The sequence below is a fragment of the Strix uralensis genome, chromosome 22 (genome assembly GCF_047716275.1).
Source record: "Strix uralensis isolate ZFMK-TIS-50842 chromosome 22, bStrUra1, whole genome shotgun sequence".
Classification (NCBI taxonomy): domain Eukaryota; kingdom Metazoa; phylum Chordata; class Aves; order Strigiformes; family Strigidae; genus Strix; species Strix uralensis.
The window spans coordinates 5,147,768-5,172,550 of NC_133993.1; the positions used below are offsets into that span (position 1 = coordinate 5,147,768).

The 24,783-nt window shown below is 52.7% G+C and overlaps 1 protein-coding gene, 1 pseudogene and 1 gene segment (V, D, J or C); 2 read left to right on the forward strand and 1 right to left on the reverse strand.

The window, feature by feature from the left end:
- The first annotated feature begins 2,215 nt into the window (after nt 1-2,215).
- LOC141953289 (feather keratin Cos1-1/Cos1-3/Cos2-1-like) lies at nt 2,216-3,068 on the forward strand (annotated as a pseudogene).
- A 10,660-nt stretch (nt 3,069-13,728) lies between these two features.
- On the reverse strand, nt 13,729-16,639 carry LOC141953269 (T cell receptor alpha variable 4-like). The segment is given in 4 exon segments: nt 13,729-13,768; nt 14,343-14,396; nt 15,838-16,123; nt 16,588-16,639. Coding segments are annotated over 4 exon segments (432 nt in total).
- Nucleotides 16,640-20,469: 3,830 nt separating this feature from the next.
- LOC141953394 (feather keratin Cos1-2) lies at nt 20,470-20,775 on the forward strand. The gene has a single exon (XM_074891929.1). It carries the CDS (start codon nt 20,470-20,472, stop codon nt 20,773-20,775), a length of 306 nt encoding a protein of 101 aa, XP_074748030.1.
- The last annotated feature ends 4,008 nt before the right edge of the window (nt 20,776-24,783 follow it).

The following is a 24,783-nucleotide window of genomic DNA, read 5'->3' on the forward strand; positions in this document are numbered from 1 at the left end:
TCTCCTGGGACTCTCTGGGCTCCAGGGCAGTTTCCCATGGCAGCATACCAAGCAGGCAAGTCCCTGATGAGAATAAGCCGTGCTCTTCTGAAGTCAGGGCAGTAATCCTCCTGTTTGTCTTGGTCAGACCTCTGAGGATCTTGAGCTCCACAGTCTCCTGGTCACTGCAGGCAAGGCTGCCCATGAACTTTACATCATCCAACAGTTCTTCCTCTTTTGTGACTAGCAAGTCTAAGAGATCCTCTCCCTTAATCCATTCATGGATTGCCTGCATCAAAAATTTGTATTCCATACACACCAGATATGTCCTGTTTTGCTTGTGCCCAGACATTTTCCTCCTGCAGTAGGTACTGAGGTGGTACCAGATGAGCACCAGGCCCTGTGACTTTGAGGCTTTCACCAACTGCCTGACAAAGGTGTCATCTGCCTCCTCTTCTTGGGCAGGAAATGCATAGCCGCCACCTAAGTACACCACCACCTGTGTCACAGGGGAAGTGTGAGAGCCTCCCCTGGCATGCTGTTCCCCCGTGCATGCCTCTTCTACCCTTGTGACATCCCTGCTCTTCAGTCTGTGGGAGACCTCTCCCTCCATACCTACTTTAAACTCCTCCTTCACAGTTTAGCAGCAATTTGGAAAGACACTCTTGCCTCACCTTGCCGGGCACATTCCACCATTGACCAGTAGTCTTCACTCTTCCAAGAAGGTCGTGTGGGGATAGAAGTCAGAGCTGTGCAGTGTTGCTGCAGCCTCCTGCTGCCATGCACGCTGCCCAAATGAGCTCTTCCACATGAGGGAGAGGGAGTCTCTTCTGACTTCTCTGACATGCTTTGGATCTCACTCTTAGTAAATATGCATCACACTCTTAGAAAATATAGGTAATTAAGGGAGTTGTGAGTGAAATGGAACAAGATCCCCTCAGGGGATATGTCCTTCCAGCCCTGTGGGACCAACGCAGATTCCAGCACATCCTTGTGTAGAGGCTCTTTCAGCCCAGACTCACTCACCAGCATAATTCATAGACTCACAGAATCAAAGAAGAGTTTGTGTTGGAAGGGACCTTGAAAGACCATCTAGTCCAAACCTCCTGACATGGGTAGGGACATCTCTCACTAGGTCAAGTTGCTCAGAGCCCCATCTAACCTGACCTTGGACACTTCCAATTATGGAGCTTCCTCAACTTCTTGGGTAAATCTCTGCCAGTGTGTCAAAACCCTCATAGGAAATATTTTCTTCCTTATGACCAATCTATATCTACCTTCTTTCAGTTTAAAGCCATTGCCTCTTTATTACTACAGGCCCTTTGAAAACATCTTTCTCTGTCTTTCTTATAAGCTTCCCTTTAAGAATTGAAAGACCTCAAGAAGGTCTCTCTAGACCTGTCTCCTCTCCAGGCTGAACAATCCCACCTCACTCAGCCTTTCCTCATAGGAGAGGTGTTCCATCCCTCTCACCATCTTCGTGGCCTCCTCTTTCCCTCAGTCAGTGAAGAGACATCAGCTCACACATGGGACTTATCCCACCTCAAAGCAGATGTACACTGCAAATGGAATGAACCCTCTTTCTGGAGACACTGATCCTGCCCTTGACCCATGGTCACCTCTGAACTTCCCAGCTAGCATTAGCTCACAGCAGGGCTGACCTACCTGGTCACGTCTCCATGGCTTGTTTCATCATGCGATCAGGAATGAACCCACAGGCTCTCCTACCAGCACCTAGAAGCACCTCCATCCCATGCCTAAAGCCCACATCCATGTCCACGGTACTCAGGGACAGACAGAGAGCAGGGAAAAGGATTTTGTGGGGTGAATGGGCTCAAGCTGGACACAATTCTCTCATCAATTGCATCTCCCGCTCTCACCAAGGACACACCTGTCTTCCCTCAGCCACACGGAACCCTTGGAAACAGGGCTGGGAGAATATGACTCTCTGAAGTCCAACACTTGAGTGGACAGTATATATGACTCTCTCTTTGGGAGTCTTGAGTCTTCTCAATAAACTCTGAATTACTAGAGGTCTAGCTTTGTGTGTGTGTGTGTGTGTGTGTGTGTGCATGTTTGTATGTCATGCTCCGGAAATGCTTGGGCCTCTCATCCTGTGATGCAAAAGATGCCTTCACTGGGGAATGTACCTGACATCAAGCAGGAAATGAAAAGACAGCAATTCCGGAAGGCAAAACACAGCCCATAGCATTAGGCGGGATATTTTGCATTCAGGATGAGCTTGTCAGATAATAACCACCTCTACAAGGGATGCCTCTGTCAGCCTGGGGCAGTAAAGGTCCAGGATAAAAGCCAGCCCAGCTCCTCACTCTCTCAGCCACTTCTCTTGTGTCCGTCTCCTTGAGAACCAGGTGAGTCCGAGGCCCGTTCTCCTTCTCTGCTTTCTCGCAAAGGAAGTCTCACTTCAGTGAATCTGTCAGCTGAGACTGGCTTTGTTCTATACCAGATCTTGGGGCTGCTTGTCATGTGAGAGGGGAGTGGGGAGAGTTAATCTTGGAGGGAAGATGGAACAGTAGTGACGAGGCTTCTGTACTCAGGGATAGACAGTAGCCACATAGGAGCTGGTGCTTCTTTTTGATCAGTCTCAGGATGAGTCCAAGAAACCCTCATTCATCTCTTCATAGACTTCAGATTTAGGCACTGCATGTTCTGTAGCTGCCTCATGGTGCATTGACAAGCTGCTCCTCACACGTCCCCATGTTTTTCTTCCTCCCTGCCCTCTCTCCCAGGTGTTCCTCGGGCCTCAAGACATGTCCTGCTGTGACCAGTGCCAGCCCTGCGAGCCCTGCTGCCGGCCCTGTGGCCCCACCCCACTGGCCAACAGCTGCAATGAGCCCTGTGTCAGGCAGTGCCAGAACTCCACCATCGTTATCCAGCCCTCACCCGTGGTGGTGACCCTGCCCGGACCCATCCTCAGCTCCTTCCCACAGAACACCGTTGTGGGCTCCTCCACCTCCGCTGCCGTTGGCAGCATCCTCAGCTGTGACGGAGTGCCCATCAACTCTGGGGGCTTTGACCTCTCCTGCATTACCAGCCGCTACTGTGGCAGAAGGTGCCCCCCCTGCTAAAGCCACCAGTGACAGCCCGGACAAGGACCACCAGGAACCCAGAAGCTCATGCTGGACTGAGGACAGAGCTCCTGGCCAGCGATTTCAGAGAGGCTGAGCATCCTCCCAAGAGAGGGCAGCGGGGTCTCTCTGAAAACATGGCCAAAGTCTAACTCCCCTGTCTTCTACGCCCTCCCATGACTTTCTTCTCTTCTCTTCTTCTAGGCTGTAAGACTCCAAAGCCAAGCTGGGGGATCTGCTGGCCCCTCTTCCTTTGTGATGACGGATCCCTTCTGGGATCTCCACCATGGCCAATGGGCACAGACATTTGGCAGCTGTTGGTGCTCTCTCTGCTCTGGCTGCCTCCTCTCAAAGTGAACTCTTTTCCCTCTTCAGAGTCATTAAAGCTTTCTGCATCCCAGCCTCTGCCTCCACATAATTCTTTTATTGGTGGACATTGTATCGAGTTGCTGAGGAAAAAAGGCATTTTATTGATTGGTGGGTGATCGGGTCGGGGACCAAGCAGATGTTTCAGCATTTGGAGAGGAAGGGGAGGATGGGACACATGGCAGTCGGCCCTCTCAGGCACTGTTTCTTGAAGCTGAGGAAGACATCCCTGGCTCCTCCACAGCCAGTGGCCATAGGGCTCTGCCTTCTGGCATCTCTGCTCAGACACAGGCCCTTGGCCTCAGAGCATGACCTGCAGAAAGGGAACCTGACCTCTGCTATCCCCTAGAGAGGAGTCCAATGCTCCTGGAGGCTCTGAGAGGTTAGTAGCTCAGAAGTTTGTGCAAAAGGGAGTTTTTCTTGCTTTAGTACTAGGAAAAGAAACTCAGTCAAAAGATACCAGCAAAGGATGCAGAAAAATCTTTTAAAACAGCCCCAGAACTTCTCCTCATCATCTTCCCACCTCTCCCGAGAATGAGGGGTGTGACCTGCACTCAAGGGCAAAGATAGCAATGACACGTCACCTCTACAGCGTCCATCCCCCAAAGAGATCACCCCACAGCCCAGCAGTTACACAGTTCAAAGGGCTAAGATGACCCTAAGGTAGATGTTGAATTCAGCCTGTCCAGCCCTCACACCACAGCCCTCCTGTCACTCACACACCCCCAGCTCCCACCAGACAGGGCACCCCAAGGACAGCAGCCAGTGCCCAAGCCCCCATGATCCATCTGTGCTGCCTGAGCTTCCCCCAGGCATGAGGCAGCTGTCCCCAAGGCCGGGTCTTCTCGTGGCAGGCCCATGAGGTAGGGCATGAGAAGGGCTCCAAGGACTGGCAGAGTGCACTGGGGAGAGCAGGTCCTCTGGATCCCAGCACATGGTGATGCAGCAACAGGAGAATCTACAAGGTGTTTCAGACTATTATCCACTATTGTAATAATCATGCAATTCCAGGAAGGAGCGTTGCCCCACAACATCCTCTTTATATTTTCCATTGTACTTTGAACTCTGACCTCTGAGGGACACATCCCAGAGCAGGTACTCTAAGAGAGACAGGCCTGCAGGAAAACCTGAGGAAGCAATGCACAGCAGGGAATTACAGAAAGGAAAGAGCAGCAGCAAGGAACCATTGAACAAACAGCCACAACCTCCTGCACTGCCTGCCCCCTCACCATATCTAATGGGCAGAAAAACCATGTGAACCATGGTGAGAACAAGAGGACCTGAGACTCTGTCACCACCTTCTCCTTCGTCTCAAACCACTGACACTCTCCCCTCCTGGAAGAAAATTTTGACCTGCAGATCCCTGCAGGCCCAGGGGAAGCAGAGCTGCCAGGGGAGAGCTGAGGGTCCCTTCCCCCAAGCTCAGCCTCGCACACACACATCCCTTCCCTCCCCTTGGCTTCTTGCACAGCCAAGGAACCTCCTTGCACCAGGGTGTCTTGCACAGCACAGAGGTACAAGGCACTGTCAGAGACCTCAACTTCCTCCAGCCGCAGGACGCTGTATTTCCCTGTGGTGTTCAGCAGCGTGGTGAGACAGGTGCTCTGCCTTGTGCCAGCTGCTGCCTGATATGAGAGCAGCTGGGGAGCTTGGCCTTTCCTCTGCTGGTACCAGGAGAATCCATAAAGGTTAGAGACCTGGTATGTGCAGGTGATCTGGAAGGTGCCTCTCTCCTCTGCAGTGACTTGTCCTTCTTGCTGGGTGACTGTGGTCTGCCCCATGGTGCCTGGAAGAAAGGGAAGCTCAATAGCTCTGCTGGGAAGCCTTGTATAAGCATATTAGAAATGGATGTAAAACCCTGGAGGAGAAAGCTTCCTGTCCCTTGCCCTACAGTAACATCATGAGGCCTGGGCACTGCAAGGTGGAGACTAGTTTTGGACAGGAGCTCCAAGATCTCAGACCAGAATGGACCCTGAGGAGAGCTGTGCTGTGTTTCTGTTTCTTCTTCTACTGTCCAGTGGTGAAGGGAACAGACTGTCATGTTTGTCTTTTGTGTGCTGGTACCAGTACCCCTCCGTAATGTTGAGGGGCCCTTGGAACTGCATTAAAAAGTTTCCTCCTGCTTCCCTATCCCTGTTATCTCTGAGGGGTCCTTGGTCCCTGAGTAAACACACAGCTGAGACCAGTGTTTGAAAGATGAGCCCTGGATATATTCACAACCAGGAGGAAAGTGGAGGCCATGGCAGGGATGTGCCAGGCAGGAGGCAGACTTGAGGGCCCTAGGATCCTCAGGGGTCAGTGGGATGAGTGCTTTAAAGTCCCTGTAGCAGCACTGATAGGATCTGCTAACCTGCTTTGGAAATCGAGAAACATTGGACCCCAGAGACAGCTGAGATCTCCTATGGTGACAGCAGGTGGATCTGAAGAGAGCGGTAGAGAGGAATGGATCAAAGGGGAGAGAGAAGATGGAGAGGGGGCCTGAGGTATCTCTCCTCTCTCCTTTTCAAAAGTAAGAGCATTTTGAGAGAACCAGTGAAAACCACAGATTTCAGCTGACATTTTCCCAGTGTTCTCCTGTTATTCAGGACTCCTTCCCCATATGGACCCGATAAGGCTGCTGAGGGTTTCCTTAGGAGAAGAAGAACTATGTGTTTCTAGAAAGCCAGGACTTACCCAGCAGTTGCCCCAGGATGGCTGTGAGGATGAGATATCCGAGTTGCATATCGAGACCAACCTGCCCATTTATTCAGTGAAAGAGAGTCAGAAAAGCACCTCCCAGCCCCCAGATAACAGAGCTGCCGGAAATTACTCTGTTGTGGGAACAAAGGAAGAAGCAGGGGAGGGAAACAATCTGTTCTTCCTGTGCCTGAAATGCTCCTTCTGGGTTTCTCCCTCCTCTGTGGGTCCCTCAGCCAAGGGCATTCTCAGCATCTCCACAGTGAGGGGCCCTGGGGGCTCTGGGGGTCCCAGTTGTGGGAAGAGGCTGTTCCCGGTCAGCTGACAGTGGAGTCCTCACCTCCCCAGCTAGAATCACCTGCTCTTCTGCACAGCCACTGCTGGGCCATCTGGGAGGTCAGGGGTTTCACATCTTCCCCCGAGGTCCTCAGCTCTCTGGGGACACTGCTATTTCTTCTGGGAAGAGACGTCTCTTCTGTTTCTCTCACGTCTCCCATTTCTTTGCTCTGCAACACCTCTCGCCCACAACCTCAGAAATAGCAGGTGAGCCCTGCTGTGCAGCAGCCCAGGGTCTATGGTTGTGTCCTGCTCCGGTGGTGTAAACTACAGTCTAAGAGAGGAACCTGTCTCCAGCAAGGCTGCTGGATGCCACAAACCCAGAGGCAAGAAGGACAACTTAATCCATAGGGAAAAGGCCTGAGGTGTCAGTAGGGAAACAGGATGAGGGATCAGTGAATCACCCCCCACCGCCACACACACAAGCTGCACATGGGGCACCCACTGGAGCGCTGCACTGTGAGGGGTGGGGATGGGGCAGCCCTTCACCCCAGAGCTGAAAGGGCACACAAAGGGGTGGGGGGAGGGGCAGGTGGAGACCACTACCGCCACCTGCTTTCCAGATCAACTCCAGAGTGGTCCCATGGACCAGTCACAACAAAGATAACATCCTGGTCATTTTCCTTAAGTCTTATATGGGCTTTCCAACAGAAAACCTCCACAATGAGGCGAATAATGATCCAGGTAACAATAATGCTAATAACAGGAATATTCTTATGGAAGTGCTGAACCTCCTCAGGCTGTAAAAGGAGGTTTCTAGAGAAGTGGTGGGTTCTAAGGACAACACAGTCTTTCCCAGGTGGAAGAACAGGCTGAAGCTTACCCTGTGAGCCAAAACAGCTTGCTAACAGATTTTTTCATCTTGCTTTTTCATCTTGCTGAACATCCTTTTTTCTGAGAATAAAGTAGGTCAATGTCAATGTAACATCTGGAGTGTGCAGATACAGCTGAAGGTTGGTGCTTTTGTGAAGAAGAAAGGGGTTTGAAGAGAAAACAGTAATAAATAAGACAGTCGGGGCCTATTCTTAAAGATAACAGGAACACGGACAGGGCAAATTAAAACACACCAGCTCAAGACACAACACAGCTGCACAGCACCTCCTAAACAGGCCTTTGTGAGCATGTGTGAGCACTGAGGTCAACCAGCAGACATGGTGAGGAAGACTACCAACGACCACCAGGGACCCCTCAAGACCACCACCCAGCAAGAAAATTGGGATGCAGATATTATAATTAGTTGCAGGAAATCCAATGCATATGTTGCTCACTTCTCAGAAAAATTATGACTATGTATGATCACACTGTATATTAGCTGCCACATATAGATCTTAGGCACACTCGTGGGCACACAATATGAAGATATTTGCGTGTGTGCCCAGCACAGCAACAAAGAATGCCTGCTTTCTAAAACTCCAAAAGGAGTCTTAGAGAGTTCCTCTGCTGGCTTTTATAGTAACAACCCTACAACAAGCTCTGGAGGTGGATCTGCCTCCCTAGGCTTCGTAGCAGACATAAGACATGTTCAGGAAGATGAGGATTTCTGTATTTCTACTGAGAGGAGAAACACAGCCATAGTCCTCAACCTGCAACCATCCTCATTGGGAGTCTCTCCATTCTTGATGCTTGTGTCTCCTCCCTCAACATCCCTAATACTCTCTTTGTCTGACTTTCTGCACCTGGCTCCATCGTAGTGTCTGCCCCTACACCTCCCTCAGCACACCTCTAGGATGCAGCTCTCTGACACCTGAAGAATGACACTCCAAGCCCTGCAGATCCCGACTGTCCCTTTTGAATCCTCCAGGCAGTATCAGCTTTCTCCCTCTACCCAAACTAAAGTACCTCAGGAACCAGTGTATCTCCCTGCCTGCCTGTAGTGGCCCACCGTAACCAGAAGATGATTGTTCCTGGAGGAGTTAGGGATGCGCATGGCAGCTGACCTGAGCAGGCACGGACACGTGCTGTGCTGTGCTCCATATATCACTTGGCACTCGGCAATGATGCCACAAACATGTCCTTGTCTTTACCCAGGAGTGAATGAAACACCGTGTTTTCATATGAACGTTATTTTGCTCAGCAGTAGAAATGATGAATAGACTTGCCTATGTCTAAGAAAATCCCATGACAACTCCAGAGACGACAATGTCAGTGAATCTCAGAACGGGCAGGATTTGCTGCACGTGACAAACCCCAACTCAAGGTCCTTTTCATGATCCATAATTGAGAATTGCCAGAATCTGAAGGGACATAACATTACCTGTGCCATCCCCTTTTCCTTCTTGTCTTATCTCAGTTAATGGTATTTTAACCAACACCTTATGGAGCTGCAGTGCCATTCTTACTGGGATCCATCTACACCCATGCTCCAACCACATGGGTAAAACCAAAACACATTCCTAATTTCCACTATAAATTTCCCCTATTCCAGACTGTGTCCATTGCCTTTCTTTCAATCACTATGCTCAATAAGAGTTTTGCTCCCTCTGGCTTCCTCCAATCATCCTCCAGGTTTGGCTCCTCTCTCCATCCTCCAGTCAAGTGTTAGAAGGTTAGAAACCTCTCCCTTTAGTGTCTCATTTGAAGGCTGAAACAGGTCATTTCTCTCAGCTTCTCCTCATGTCTCACATTATGGAATCACAGCATTCTTAAATTTGGAAGGGACATGCGAAGGTCACCTGCTCCAATCCCCTGCTTAGGAGACTCACCTAGACCTGCATTGTCAGGACCATGTCCACATGGCTTTTGAATGCCTCCAAGGTTGGAGACCCCACAAACTCTCTGGGCATCCTGTGCCAATGCTTCCTCACCCTCACAGTCAAACATTGTTCCCTGGTGTTCAGAGAGAGCCTCCTGTGTTTCACTTTGTGCTCAATGCCTCTTGTCCTGTCACAGGGCACCATGCAGAAGAGCCTGGCTCTGCCTTCTTCACACCCTCCCTTCCGATATTTTTACACAGTGATGAGACTTCTCTTCTCTGTGCTGAACAGTCCCAGCTCTTTCAGCTGGGATCTCCATATGAGACATGCTCCAGGCTATTCATCACCTAAGTAGCCCATGGCTTGACTGTCTCCAGTACACCTGTGACATACAGTTCTCTGTGAAAACACACACGCTTACACCCTCTGCTGTCACTCAAAACTCACGTTTGTGCATCCCTAAAAAAAACAGTACTGTCCCTAAGCCCATCTAATAGCCGTGCCTGGAGCCTGGGCCCTCTCACCCAGCACCTGGGTCTCCTCCTTCTCTCTGGCTAGGCCAGCCTGATGTTCACTAGTAAAAAGGTGTGTGAAATCTCCCACTCCTCTCACCATCATCCCCACACGCTTAGATCCCTATAACATTACCATGGCTTGTTAATATCAGCCTGTCTAGCAGCCATGAGTGGGCCCTGGGCTCCCTTACCCACCTCTGTCTCAGACTTCAGATACAGCTTTTCTGCCCACTCCCTGAAATATGCTGCCAATTCCACATACACACCCATGACCATCGGGTTCATTTCAGAAAGAAGAATGAGAAACACACTGAGGTCCCTCCAGTCACTGGTTCTTAGACCTGCCACACATACATGTGCAGTGTGGTCCCTGCAGTTGCTGACAGCAAGATGTATGACCCCTCTGCCACCTTCTTCCTTCTCCAGTTGCTGGCACCCAGACCTTGCTTACACTCCAGTCCCTCCAGCTGCTGGCACAGAGGGTGATAGGCTCTATGACCTGTGACCCTTCTCCAGTTGCTGGCACGTAGATTTTACAGCACACACCCTGGTGATTCAACTGCTGACACCCAGGCCTACAATCCCTATGGCATTGGTTGGCTCTCCAAATACTGGCACCCAACTCTCTCTTTCACATCACTCTCTCCACTTATTTGCACTCAGAACTTGCAAACCTCACACTTGGAAAGAGAGTGAAGTTACTCAGTAGGATGGTTGAAAAACGATTTCATAAGACAAGGGGTACAGTAGTGATCAGGCACAGGAACCATCCCAAAATGTGCTCTGACTGAGCCCTGCTTCTGTGCTACTGGCTCTTTTTTTCCTTCCTCGTCTCTATCGCCTCCCCTTGCTCCTCTCCAGTCCCCTCTTCCCCACCAAATTTGACCCTTCCCCTAAGCATTCCTTCAGAACTCTTCCCTATTCCCCCAGGACACCCTCAAACTTCCCAAATCCTCAGGTTCCTCTTGTCACTTACAAAGCTCAGCCTCAAACACTTCAAAGCTTCACCTGCAGTTCCCTGATGGCCCATCAAGTAGAGGCTGAAATACTCTGGTCTCCCTCCTTGTCTCCCTCATCACTTCCTGAGAGACTGCTGTCATTGTGTGCCTTGATTATCACTTTCCCTTTTAGTTGTTCTTCCCTTCGAAAGGAAAGAGGACTTGATCAGAGAGCTTTAGTGAACTGGCCACTCTCACCTTCCACAGACCTTTGCAGTGACCTCTGGTGAAGTTCCTCAGGTGAGTTCCTCAAGGCACTGAAAGGGTCCTGTCCCCTGAAACAATAGGATCTCTTGAGTCAAGGCTCTGGGGGGAAACCTCGTGGTGATTCTGGGTGTCCTTATTGCAGAAAGAGACCTGAAAAGCAGGGGGACAACTCAAGGGGTTGAAGAGAGCATCTTGTCCAGTGTCTGGCTGATGGGCCTTTGACACATGTTGAGGCTTTCCCTGATCCCCAGGTGCAGGGCTAGGAGGACATTTTCCCTCCTTTGGCTTTTATTTCCAGGAGGTAAAGCCACAGGAGCACTTACATCTTCTACCAAGAGCCCCCTCCTCCTATAATGTTCACAGGTGGATGTTGAGGAAGAGTAAGAGCTGGATAAGCAGCTGGGATACTTCTCCTGAATACTCATGGCTGTGTCTGCTCAGTTTCGGAAGCTCACGATTGTTCCCGACTCTGCTGTGGCAATGCACCCTCGTGGCAAGGAAGGCCAAGAGCATCTCCTGGGCTGCAGTAGGAAGAACATCACCAGCAGGACAAGGGGCCTGATCTTTCCTCTCTACTCAGCTCTGGTGAGGCCACCTCTGCAGTGCTGGGTCCAGTTCTGGGCTCCCCAGTACAAGAAAGATAGCTGAATGAGCCCAGCAAATTGGTGCAGGGACTGGAGCAGCTTTCCTATGAGGACAGGCTGAGCGGGCTGGCAGTGTTCAGCCTGGGGAAGAGAAGGCTCGAGGGGGATCTTGGCAGTGTCTGTAAATACCTGATGGGAGGGAATGAAGAAGAGACTCTTCACAGCAGTGCCCACTGACAGAACTAGAGGTAGTGGACACCAGTTTAAAAACCCAAACTAACATGGTCCTGGTTAACCTGCTCTATCTGACCCAGCTTGAACAGGGCCTGCATGATCTCAGAAGGTGCCTTCCAACCCATCCAGTTCTGTGGTTCATTGCAATATGCCCAGATTTTCTCCCTGCTGCACAGGCTGGGCAGGCAGAGACCCAGCCTCACCCCAGCACCAGTGTGCAGTTCCTGGGCAGGCTGAGCTCAGAGCTACACCCAGGCAGTGGTGGGGAGGGAGTCGCTCCCCAGCACACACCCTCCCCTTCCTGTGCAGTGCTGCACACTGAGGGCACAGATGTGGACTCAGCATGCAGAGACAGAGAGCGCTGTCCTGGAGCTCGGCATCCCCCACACACAGAAGCACCTGGGATTCCTCTGCAGACAGCACAGAGGAGAACCTCCCTGAATCCACACGAGCTTTGTACTTGCTCAACCCCAGCAGCATTGGAGGGGACTGGTTTGGGAGCTGCTGTTACCAGTAGATGTCGGGGTTGGAATACCTGGTGAAGAAATCAAAGTAGAGTGTTGTGTTGTATCTTGATTGGATGGTCCCTTCTGGAGGGGATTGGAGCACAGAGTCCTTCTGCGCATGACCTGTAAAGCCAGAAAGGAATTTCAACACTCCTTGCATTGACCCAGCCTTCTCCTGATGATTTTGGCCATTCCTACACAGGCTGAAAGCATTTTGTCAAATATGCCTGGGAGAGAAGTTTCCATTTCTAGTGTTGGACTCTACCCTAGCAGTTCTGTCTTTCTCGAAACACCTGTGCAAAAACAACCCCTAGAAAGGTGGTTGTGAACACTCACAGGGATGTGCAGAGTCTTCTACCTCCCTCCATTCCCATCACAGCTGACATCTCCCTGACAATGTTCCAGTCCCACCTGCAGTCCCTGCTCTACCTACAGAATCAGTCCCAGTTTCCTGCAGAGTCACAACTCGAATTTCCCCTCCCACCACTGGCAGGACAACCTCTTGCCCTGCTCCTCCCCAGCCTGAATGTTGTGTCTCACTAAAAGATGCCAGTGCCACCAGTGCTGCCAGGAAAACCAGGACCATGTCACACACTCCCATGCACGGCATGTCCAGGGTACACACAGAAAGAGGGAGACGAAACTTGAGAGTTCACCACTTCTCCTCCCTCTGCCAGCCCAAAGCATCCACCAAACCTCAGTGTCAAGGGTGGAGCAACACTCTCCCTGCTGCTGCAGACAGATGTGCTTGGGACTCCACACCTCTGCCCGGGGAGGCTCTGTAGGGAGATAAATTAAAGTTGTTAAAGTGCTCAGCCCTAAGGAAGAAACCAAATTGTGACTCTTACTGTGTTCCAGGTTTGCAAGGCCCAAGGGGAGGTTGTTCAGCACTGGGAGGCTCCTCTTTGGGCAGTCAGGCCACAAATGGGCTTTTCTCAGCCCTCCAAGTCAGGAGGTGCTTGAGCATCCCCTCAGACACACATACCCTGCTGTAGAAGCGCTGACACTCAGCTCCAGTAACATTGCCAATGGGGTCTGGTGCACCTGGAAGTTCAGGCAGGAGCCTGAAGGATGATATCAAGCAGCCTGCTGTCAGGCAATAGGAAGCTGCAGGCTGTTTGCCTGCTTTTTGCTGCTCCTGGAGATCACAACCAGCCCAACCAGCCCCCAGCATGGGAGGAGCATCCATGGTGAGCTTCTCCTGCCATCCCGTGTCCAGCCAGAGACAGGGGCCTGCACCCACCTCTCTTGGGGTTGGAGGCAGGCCCCTTCGCAGCACCTGATGTGCTCCTTGTCCCTCGGTAGAGTCTGAAGGGAGGTAGAACCTGGAACAGCCAAAGGCAGCTGGAAGCAGGAGTCCCTGTCCCTACAGGAGTTCTCTTTCCCTTCTCCCCACACCACAGATGAGGCCTTTCAAGGGAAATATATCTGGGAACAGCACGTGCTGTAAACATTCCAGCCAGAGTCAGAGACATGACCTCTCTTGGGCAGGAGGACATCCAGCACAACCCTCTGCTCCACAGACATCTTGTCCAGGGATACCCCTCAGATATCACAGTTGAATTCTTGTCTGGAGGTGACACCTCTGAGGAGAGTGAGAAAAGAGGATCATCTTATAAACTTAGGGGTGTTTCTGCCTACAATGGAATTGAAATCCTTACGGGATGCAGTGGAAAAGCATTTGGGGATTGTGCAAGGGGTTGTGTAGGGGAAGCAGCAGAGACACAGATCAAGGCAGTTTGTCCTGGAGCAGGCATGGGAGGAGAGCTGGAAACAGGGACAAGAGGGGCTGATCCCATGTGACCATGGGGCTGATCCATGTGCTGGCCTGGCCATGCCTGTGACTCTGCCTTGTTTGTCCCCCTGCCAGTGGTTCCCTGCAAACACAGTTACGAAGTCCAACTGGGACATGCACCAGGGATGGTTCTTCAATCTGTGCCTCAGAAACCTCTGACCATGGACTTTGAAGAGCTGTGTCAGCTACTCGAGCCACACAGGGTTCCCCAGGGACCGGCTGGAGCCTGTAGGCGCTTCTCAGTGAAGAACTGCAGCCCATGGGAAGGACCCACGTTGGAGAAGTTCATGGAGGACTGTCTGCCATGGGAGGGACCCCACATTGGAGCAGAGGAAGAGTGTGAGGAGGAAGGAGCAGCAGAGACATGTGTGATGAACTGGCCACAACCCCCATTCCCCATCCCCCTGTGCTGCTTAGGGGGATGAGGCACAGAATTCAGGAGTGAAGCTGAGCCTGAGAAGGGGGGAAGGGGGAAGCTGTTTTAGACTTGTTTTTCATTTCTCACCATCCTACTCTGATTTGATTGGCAATAAATCAAACTGATTTCCCCAAAGTGAGTGGTTTTGCCTGTGCCTGTAATTGCTGAGTGATCTTTCCTTCCTTATCTCAACTCACGAGGCTTTGGTAATATTTTCTCTCCCTTGTCCAGTTGAGGAGGGGCAGTGATAGAGCAGCTTGGTGGGGCACCTGGCACCCAGCCAAGTTTAAGGTACCTCAGGTGCCCAGACCAGGCTTTTACTGTGTCTCCTGGGCCTCAAATCAAAAAAATCTGAATCCTGTCAAACAGGCTTATGGTCTCAACAATGAGCCACTGTGGGGAGCACCTGAAGCTGCCTGTGCCCTCGACATCTGCTTCTCCTCTGGCTGTGGAGCTTGAACTTCTGACTCGGTGGGATGAATCTGTAACATGAGCAGAAACATTTTGAAAGCTCCGTGACAGCCTGTAGCTGAGGATGCAGTTTTTCATTGTATATCGGAGCTTTTACAAAGTAACGAAATGTGCAACCCCTTCTGGCTGTTCTTTCTCAAGGAAAGCTTTTCATTAGCAACTCAGCCCTGGAGTGTCCGTGGGGATGGGGCAGAGGAAAGCACCTGCTCGGGGTTCCCTTGGCTGTCCTCGGGGGGAAAGGCCGGAGCCCGAGGAGGGGCCCTGTATGTTCCGTGTGAGCCGAGGGCTGCCCGGCTGCCCGTGGGCAGGAGGAGCTCTGCTGCACCGGGTACTTCCTGGGTGCGTTGGCTTCTTAATTGCCCCGTTGCTAATTGGCTCCGTCGAACGTGCAGGGAGGCTGTTGGCGGTACTAACAGCCTTGTGGGAGCCCTTGGTGCATGTGCCCGGGAAGGGCAAAAGCTCTGGGACTCTGTCCCCTGGGCGAGGCATTTCTGAGGCAGAGCTGGCCGGCCGTTACAGACAGGCCCGAGGATGTCCCGTTAGGCAGCAGAGTCTGAGCCCGTCGGGAGGCAGCAAGAGAGCCTGGGGGAAAGCCCGCCCTGCCCTGCCTGCCTTGCCCAGCCCGTCTGCCTGTCCCTGGGCAGCGCTGCCCAAGCGCGGCTCTTTGGTGGCCTCGGGAGCACAGACCCGCAGCGGCCGTCAATGAGAAGAGGTGCTGAGGCCAGGCCTTGACTGCTGGGGGGGCCTGGTGGTGCCGGTGTTGGTGGCGGGGCCCGGCGGGCGGGGGAAGCGGCCCGGGGCCCGGGGCCGGGCGGGTGCGGGCGGGGCGAGGCGGCCCCGGCGGGCGGAGCGGCAGCGCCCCCTGGCGGGCCCGCCCGGGGCTGTCCCCCCGCCCCCGCCGGCCCCGCCCAGCCCCGCCCTCGGCGGTTCGTGCCCGGCCGCAGCCCCGGCTCCTCTCCCCGTGTCTCCCAGCGCGCAGTAATACACCGCCGCGTCCCCGCGCCGGGGCCGGGCGAGCCACAGGGCGCTGGACCGGCGGTCTGCCGCCACCGACAGCCGCCCCGGCGGGGCCTGCAGCTCTTTGGAGCCCTGAAAAGAGCTCACGAGCAATGCGGGGCCTCGGCCCGGGAGCTGACGGTACCACTGGATGAGGTTCCCGGTCTGAATGTTGGGGTGGGAGCAGTTGATGGTGACGCCGGTGCCCTCGGTGGTCTCTGCCGACGGCTCCTGCTGCACCTGGGCTCTGCCCGCAGCCACTGCCGAGGAGAAAAGAAGAATCCCTTTGCTTCAGCTGAACATGTCGTGCAGCGGGAGAGGGGAGAAGGGGACACTTCACAGATGATGGGAGTGTGATCTGAGAACACAGGATGGAGAGACAGTTTCTCTGAGAGTGGTTGTTTGGGGACAGGAATGTATGAGGGATGTTTGGAACGACAGTCCGAGTGAGGAAGAGGAGAAGGGAGTGAGGAAAAGAGATTGGCTGGGATGGATGGATGGATGGATGGATGGATGGATGGATGGATGGATGGATGGATGGATGAATGCAGAAGTGGAGTAAGGCATAGAGAGGCAAGCTGGGAGGGAACGAGCTCATTGGGGGCAGAAGGGAGGACAGAGAAGGGAATAAGGTTCAAGAGGATCAGGAGGGTCACAGGCGAGCCCCGGCCCAGCCCCGGCCCCCGCAGCCCCTGGCCCCGTCCCAGCCGGCAGCCCCGCGCACCCAGGAGCACCGCGGCCAGCCCCGCCAGCCCTGCGCCCCGGCCCCGCCGCATCCCGCCGCTCCGCCGCCCGCGCCTCGCTGCCCCCCGCCAGCCCCGGCTCTCTGCTCCGGCCGCGGCGCCTCCTCTCCGCCGCCTCCGCTCCTCTCGGCCGCCGCCAGCTCCGCCCCGGGGCTGAGCCCTGCGCCGGCGCCGCTCGGGGGCTCGCCCGGGCTCAGAGTGCTCAGCGGCTCTGCACCGCCACCACTTGTGCTCCCGGCAATCCCACTCTCTCCCTCCTCCAGCAAGGGCTCCCCAGCAACAAGAAGCCTGCCCAGCGCCAGCTGCAGCCTGGGGCAGCAGCAGGGCCTTGGCCCAGCACATGCAGCAGCTTCCCAGAGCTGTCCCCGAGCTCAGCGCCTGCAAACAGCAGCCACTCACCTCCTGCCCATGGCACGGAGGAGGCTGAGAGCCTCCCTTCAGCTGCCCCTCTGCAGGCCGAGCACAATGCCTCCGAGCTGCTCTCTAGCAGAGGGGATGGGAGGCCAAGGGTGACCTGGGCGTGCAGGGTTCAGGGAGGGCGGGGGACAGGGGGAATCACACAGTCACAGCGTAGCTGAGCAGGGACACACAGAGGTTGTCTGGATCACTGCTTTGCTTGGAACAGATCTGATAAGATCACGTCACTCGGAGTCACATTCAGTCCAGCCCCGAACATGTCCCCTAATGGAGACTGCAAACCCTCCTTGGGAAACACGTTCCTTCTCTCCTTATTCCTTTGAGCCTATTGCTTGATCAGAACTCCCCCTGATCTATCTCCTGCACACTTCCAGAGACTAGGCCCACCTGCTCTGTCTCCTCTGAAAAAGTAGTTGTAGAAAGAAAGAAGTTCTCCCCTGAGCCTTCCCTTCTCTCAGATGAGTGGGGTCAGTTGTCTCAGCATCTCCTCACAGTTCATGTTTGTCAGCCCCCAATCAACTTGGTGGTCTTTGTTGGATGTGCTGCAGTGTGTTGATCTCCCTCTTGGAGCAGGGAGCCCAGCCTGGGGGCAGTACTGCAGATGTGGTCTCACAAGGGCCCGAGGGCAGGTTCACCCTCCTGGACCTGCTGGCAACCCTTTGACTAACACAGCTCAGGATGCAATTGCTCCTGTTTCTGCAATGGCACACTGCTATCTCATTTTCAGCTGGGTGTCTCCTAAAACCCCACATCCTCTTGTGAGGATTTCTTCCCAGGCAGCCAGCCCACAGCCTGCATGACTGCATGGCCTGGTTCCTCCATCAACTGCAAAGCCTTGTCCGTGCTCTTTTTGGCCTTCCTGAGATTCCAGTCAGCCCATTTCTCCAGCCTGGAGACACTGCTGGATGTTTCCACAGACTTCCTGGGACTCCCCCATTTCCCACGACTCATGGCATTCATGAAAGCATTAAACAGCATTGGTCCTACTACTGATCCCTACTACTAGATCACACTAATGAGCGATGGCCAGCTGGGCTGTGTACTATGGTCACAACTCTTTGAGTCTGGTAGTCCAGCCAATAATCCACCCACGTGATCATCCTCTTCCTAAACCCATTCTTCCACAATCTGGACATAAAGGCAGTGTGAGAGAGGCTGTCAAGGTCTTGCTAAACTGTAGGTACACACCTCCCCTGCCCTTTGCTTGTCCACAGTGCCTGTTACCTCCTGACACACCAGCAAGGTTTCCCTCAGCTACACGAGAGCCTCAGTTCAGCAGCAGCTCCACGGAGAGGGGAATCAGCCCTGGCTGAGCTCTCCCAGCAGAGCTCCCTGGCACTGATCTCCCCGAGGTCACTCAAGGGAAGGGGGGAAGCCTTGGCTGCACTGTGTCCAAGCTGGGCCTGAGCCCAGGCAGACAAATATTCAGGAGGGGACATGGGCTTAGAGCTTTTACCCACTCTACACAGCCTTTGTTGGAAAGAGAATCTCTTCATGTCACGCCTGTGGGGCTGCAGCAGACTTTGGGGATGTGGTCTCAAATCTAATGTCCCTTCCCTCCCCAGGGCAGTTGCTGGGCACTCAGAGTGAGATTCCAGTGTGGGGCAGGAAGGTTCCTGTGGGCTGAAAACCAAAGCAGTCATCAGCTCTTTACCTTTCCTTGTGAAAGCCACGGGGTCTGTCCTTCCCCTCACAGCACAGCGATATCAGGCTTCATACCCCTTTCATTCAGTACCTGTTTCATCCAAGATCTCAATCCCACCCTGATACAGCACCAGGATGATGGGATGCAAAAATACATTTGTCATGGAGATGGACCTGAGAGAGGGCCATGTCCAGCCCAGACACCACCGACACTGCACGGGAAGCAGATGCACTCAGGGATGGCCAGCACATGGTCAGCAGGATTCCTCAGCCTTTCTCCTTGCCCAGAAAGCAATCCCCGTCCTTCTGAACTCTCTAGAGCTGGGGAGAGCAGCTGTGTCCTGGCCTGGAGAGGCAGGGAGGGGGCACTGCCAGCCATGCTGAGGCACTCCCACTGCTGTTACACTGAATTAAACTAAGGACCCAAACTGGAGTGAAACCATCCTTGTAGTGGCCTGACATTGGCAGCAGCGGAGCGTGAGCTTTGGAGGGGCAGGGAAAGGAGGGCTCAGGAGCCAGGGGCTGCACTTCAGAGTGTCTTCGCTGGACACATCTCTAGCAGGCTGGTGCCATCACCGTTCAGCTGCACTCAGGCTCCTTCTGACTCTGGGAACCTGCTGCTCTGTGGTGCTCATGGACAGAGCAGAGGAGAGTGTCCCTGCCATGAGCAGCACATTCCCTCGTGATGAAGGACACACAAGGATACGCAAACAGAGGCTCTTGCACACCGCCATGGAACTATACACAAGTCTATGCTCCCAGATGCATTCAAAAATACCCATCTGCTTACAAGTAAAGACAAGGAAAGAACACAGATGGGCACACAAGGGACCACGGACTGTTCTGAGGATCCCGGGGGACTGGACAGTGTTAGGCAGGATGGGGTCAAACCGCAGTAGCACAACACCTACACCTGGGGAGGCAACAAGTGACCACTGAGGTGAGCTGAGGAGGGAGGCACAGAAAGACAACAGCGTGGCACAATCTCATGCACAGGAGCCCACGGCACCGAGGTGAGGATGACTGGAGCTTTTTCCTGAGAACAACACTTCAAAGAGCCCCACCAGACTGATCCACACTAACGTCACTTGCCTGCTCTAAAAACATCCAACACTTGAGCTGAGTCTTCTGCCAGCACTGCTGCATTCCTGCCCTAGAAATCCTGGGGCCTTTCATCCCAGTGCTCAGAACAAGCCTTCACTGGGGAATGGGCATGGCACAAACCTGGAAATGAAAAGGAGCAGTGCAGGAAATGAAAGCACAGCCCATAGCATTAGCTGCGATGGTTTGCATTCAAGATGAGCTTGTCAGAACATTGTTACCTCTGCAAAGGGTCCTCTGGTCCTGCGGCAGTGAAGGGCAGGTATAAAAGGCAGCCCAAGTCCCTGCTCTCTCATGCCCTTCTCTTGGCTCCTTCTTGCTGGGAACCAGGTGAGTCTGAAGCCCCTTCTCCTCATCCCCGGAGAGATCTGCACTTGAGAGACATCCCAGATGATATTGCCCTCTTCTGTCCTGGGGTTTTCATCTTCTTGTCATGACAGAGGGAAGAGGGGAGTAGGTCTGCTTACAGAGAGGCTGGGAGGTTAAGATGGTTTCAGTTTATGAATTAGGAGAGAGCTTCCGTGGGCCAGGTTGCTCCTTGTGGGGGAATGAAGACCATGTTGCTCCTGGCACAATTTCCATCTCCCCACTCAGCAGTCTCCTTGGCTCCATTGTCACAGGGTAACCAGGCAGCTCCTCACCCACCCTTGTGCTCTGTTTCCTCCCTTCTTCTACCCAGGTGCACCTCCACCCTCAGAGACATGTCCTGCTACGACCAGTGCCTGCCATGCCGGCCCTGCGGCCCGACCCCGCTGGCCAACAGCTGCAATGAGCCCTGTGTCAGGCAGTGCCAGAGCTCCACCGTTGCCATCCAGCCCTCCCCCGTGGTGGTGACCCTGCCCGGACCCATCCTCAGCTCCTTCCCACAGAACACCGTTGTGGGCTCCTCCACCTCTGCTGCCGTTGGCAGCATCCTCAGCTGTGACGGAGTGCCCATCAACTCTGGGGGCTTTGACCTCTCCTGCATTACCAGCCGCTACTGTGGCAGAAGGTGCCCACCCTGTTAAAGGTGCTGTTAAATCCCTACGGACACACCTTGAGGAACTTAGAACATGGTGCTGGGCAGAGGATGAAGATTTTGGAGATTGTTTTCAGGATAGCTGAATTGTTTTGCCTTTTTTTCCATTTTCTTTGTTTACTGCCTCCCCTCACACCACCCTGCACCAGCTGGGTAACATCCATCTATATCCTCTCCCTTACTGGGACAGGCAGAGACATCATGCAGGAACTTCTCTATGGCCAAGGACTGCAGATTCTCAGCTGCCCCTAAGAGGGAGTTCCCTGTGCTGCTGACCCCCACTTGGAGTGACTTTGTTCCTTCTTTTGACTCATTAAATTTCTGCTGCATTCAAGCCTGACGTCCATGTGGTCTTTCCCTGTGTGGACACGCCCCAAGCTGCCAAAGGAGAAGGGTGTTGCTCTGGGTGGAAGGGGGTGAGGGCACAAGGAGACCTTGCCTTGTTGTGTCCCTGTGCACAAATGCCCAGAAAGGCAGGAGGCTCTGAGGGGTCAGCAGCCCCATCAGCTCCTGAGCAAGAGCATTCCTCTTGCTATGGCTGGAGCTGCACTGCCTTGGCAGGGGGTTGGCTTTGGGCTCTGAAAGGTGATTTGCTTTGCCGAATGGCAAGAGTGGTAAAGAAAGGAATGGCCCTTGGGATGGCCCAGAGCTGCTACTCCATATTTTTCTGCCCTCCACCACTCAATCTAGGGGCCATGGCCAGCACACATGGACGGGACTAGCAGGGAAAAGTCGCCCATGCTGCTGAATGTCTTGAGGCTGGAAATTGGAGCTACACCTGTGGGAGCTGAGGGTAGTCAGCACAGAAATGGGGACAGTGAGACAGTGTATTTCTGAGGGGGATCTAATTGCTCTGAGACAGAGTGTGCAGGAGAACATGAAGATCAGTGAGGACAAGGGTGCTGGGTGCACTTCCCAAGAGAGCTGTGGGTAAGTGCAGAGCTCTTGACTGCTTCGTTGGTCCCTCCAGAGATTTTGTGCTCAGGAATTGCTGCCATTGTGGGGAGAGAGGATTTCATTACATGTAAATCTCATCCCTTCTGATCGGTGGAAATGTGTCTCAGCAGACACTACACTCTCATATGCTATTTCCTATATGAACATCCAGATGCCTTGACAAAAGTGTACAAGTCAAAGAATGGAAATCCCCACACTCATCCTACATGAAGAGTCAATTACGGCTCATGAAGCACAGCTCAGAACAAGTGAAGGCCAGAAGCTCTATAACGGTGTTTCACTTGCATGTCTGAAATCTTTTTTCCCTAGCCATGCTGCTAATAACCATCATCATCATCTCATATAGACCTCCTATGCTACCACACTGAACCTTGTAACAAGCAGAAGGTACCTCAGGTCCTTGGCAATGATGATACTGTCTGCAATTTTCCTTATAGAAGAGGGAGGGATGGCATTGTTTCTGACAGATGAGTAAGACCCTTGGCCAAAGCACTGCCAAAGTGCTGCTGCTGACTCCTGGCATGACCCTTGGTTTGCCGGCCCAACTAAAGAGCTCTTGGAAAGGTAGGAAAAGAGCTCAGGATCCTTGCAGGCTTTACACTTCAGCCTGAGGGTATTTGTGCCAGAGGTTGGAGTATTTTACAGAGCAGCAACTGTTCTTTTTATCACACTTATTCCTGTGCTGTACACCTTGATTTACACCCTATGACACAAGGATGTGAAAGCTGCTGGTATTTGTTCACTGCCAACACTGGCCAGGCTGTCGTGTTTTACAGCTGATATAATGATGAGATCTGTTTCCAGAAAATGCACTAAAAGCATGACTGACCAAAATGGGATAATCCGTGTGTGGATTGGCGTGCACAGTATCCTGTGCCCTGGCAAGGGGGCAACACATTGTACTGTGCTGTGGGAGTGACTGAGAACTGCCATGGGTTGCCCAGGGAGGTCACTGATTTTTCCTCCTTAGAGATACTCAAAACAACCACCTTGCCATTCCTGGGCAACTGAGTGGAGGTGGCCGTGTGTGAGAGACAAGAAACCAGACAGGTTTGAGCAGTGGCAAGCCATGACTGGCTGGGAAATGTCGGTGCTTGACTGCTCCCCTATTTTTGAGAAACTGAAGGACTGAAGGCTTGTCCTCCTTCTTTAGTAAAGGTTTGGGCCCACGGAAACAGGCATAATCCAGAAGCTCTGGCAAGCTATATCAGCGTGCTTGCGGGGGTGCAAGGCAAAGGAAAAGCTATAGTGTGTGATATATTAGGGGCAGCACTGACTGCAGCCCAAAAAGATAAACATTTTAACAAAGAACTAGCAGGGGAAATGATCAAATCCTTACAAGATCTGGTAAAAGCTCTCCAGGATTAATTGGTTGAGGAACGTAATGTTACTGAACAAAAAACTAAACTCTGGCAAGAGCAAATTGAAGTTTTGAAAAGCCAATTACCTGATGAGCGTAACACCACTCAGCAACCTCACACGGCTCTGTTAGCTGCCTTGGATCGAGAAAAAAATTCATGGTCTGAAAAAGAGGGGAATGAACAAGAAACCTGCAACCGGACAGATCTTGGCTCTGTTCCTGATAGTGAACTCTGGCAAAATCAGCAGCTAGACCCTTGTATCCAACAAAGGAGTTAAAGTCGAGAATTTTTTTACCCTGAAAATGAGAGGGCAAATTTAAGACCATTAATTAAAATGGAGACCACCAATGGTCAGGGTGGGAGAGCTCCGCAGGTCACCATTCGAACTACACCATATCCAGCAACTGAGCTTGCAAAAATTCAGGAGAAATGTATCCGACGAGCTCAGGAAACCGGGACTGAATATGTGTGGAGAGTATTTTGACTGGTGGCAACCAAATCTTGTTATCAGAAGATGAGGCTCAGGGGTACTGGGAGCCACAGGTTTTCTTAATTACTGAAGACCAGAGAGAGCTGTGGTCGTTAATGAACTGCTTATTGGGCTGGGGGTCTGGACCCCTTGGAAAGGGGGGATCCAGTATGTATTGAGATCCCAACCATAAATCATTTGACCAAAAGTCTGCAGAAGGCTGGTTGTCTCCAATTAATTCATGACAGGCATTTGGTTCTGCAGCAGCCTTCCCCGATGCTATTAATTGCTAACCCCGATCAAATGACTCCCCTGATTCAGGGCTTGCTGGACTCTTTGAAATCATACGCAGTACAATTACAAGATCGTTTGTGGAATGCATTAGCCCCATGAGGGGGGAGACTGGCAGGGGGAGGACCCATGACCTGGGGAGAGATAGCTCAGGGCTTAATAAATTACGGCCGGAGAATGGGCCTTACTGGGGGAATGAGTAAACCTAAGCCCTCAGTACTCAGAGTGGAACTGTAGGAAAAGTCGTTTCCTTCCTCTCCACAAGTGTTAAGGGCAAAGAAAAACCTCCTGTGGACTGAGGGAATTGGACACGGGATTCCCCGAGAGTTAATGGACGGTATGCCTACTACAGTTTTAGAAAAGCTCATTCGAGACTGGAAAGACAAAAGGAAGCTGCCCCCCTCAACTGAGCAGACCTTTCAGGCAAAGGGAGGGACAGAACTGAAAACTAACGAGATGGTGGTAATTGCTTCTCAAACACCAACTGCCCCTGAAGAGGACTTGATTGATTTTGGGTGGGGAAACTGGATGCACCATCCCCAGTAAGTGAGCCGGGGGATGGCGGGTGGGTCCACTTAAGTAGGCTCACAGAAAATAGGAAGGGAGACTTGTTGATTACCTTTCCTCTTGGCCCCCTTAAAATGCCAATTACATTTCTAGTAGATACAGGTGCTCAGATCTCAGTGCTTCAAGCTGATGTTGCCAAGCACAATGGCACAGTTGCCGACAAAAAGCAGATCTGGGTTACAGATGTTTTCGGGGACTCTAAGCCACAGCCGACTGCTTGGGTGAAATGCTGGTTACCTGGGAATGAAACTGCAACAGAGGCTATTATGAACCTGGGAAATTTCCCCACAAATATCCTGGGACTTGACCTATTGAAGGGACAAGCCTGAGTGGATTCAAAAGGAAGGGAATG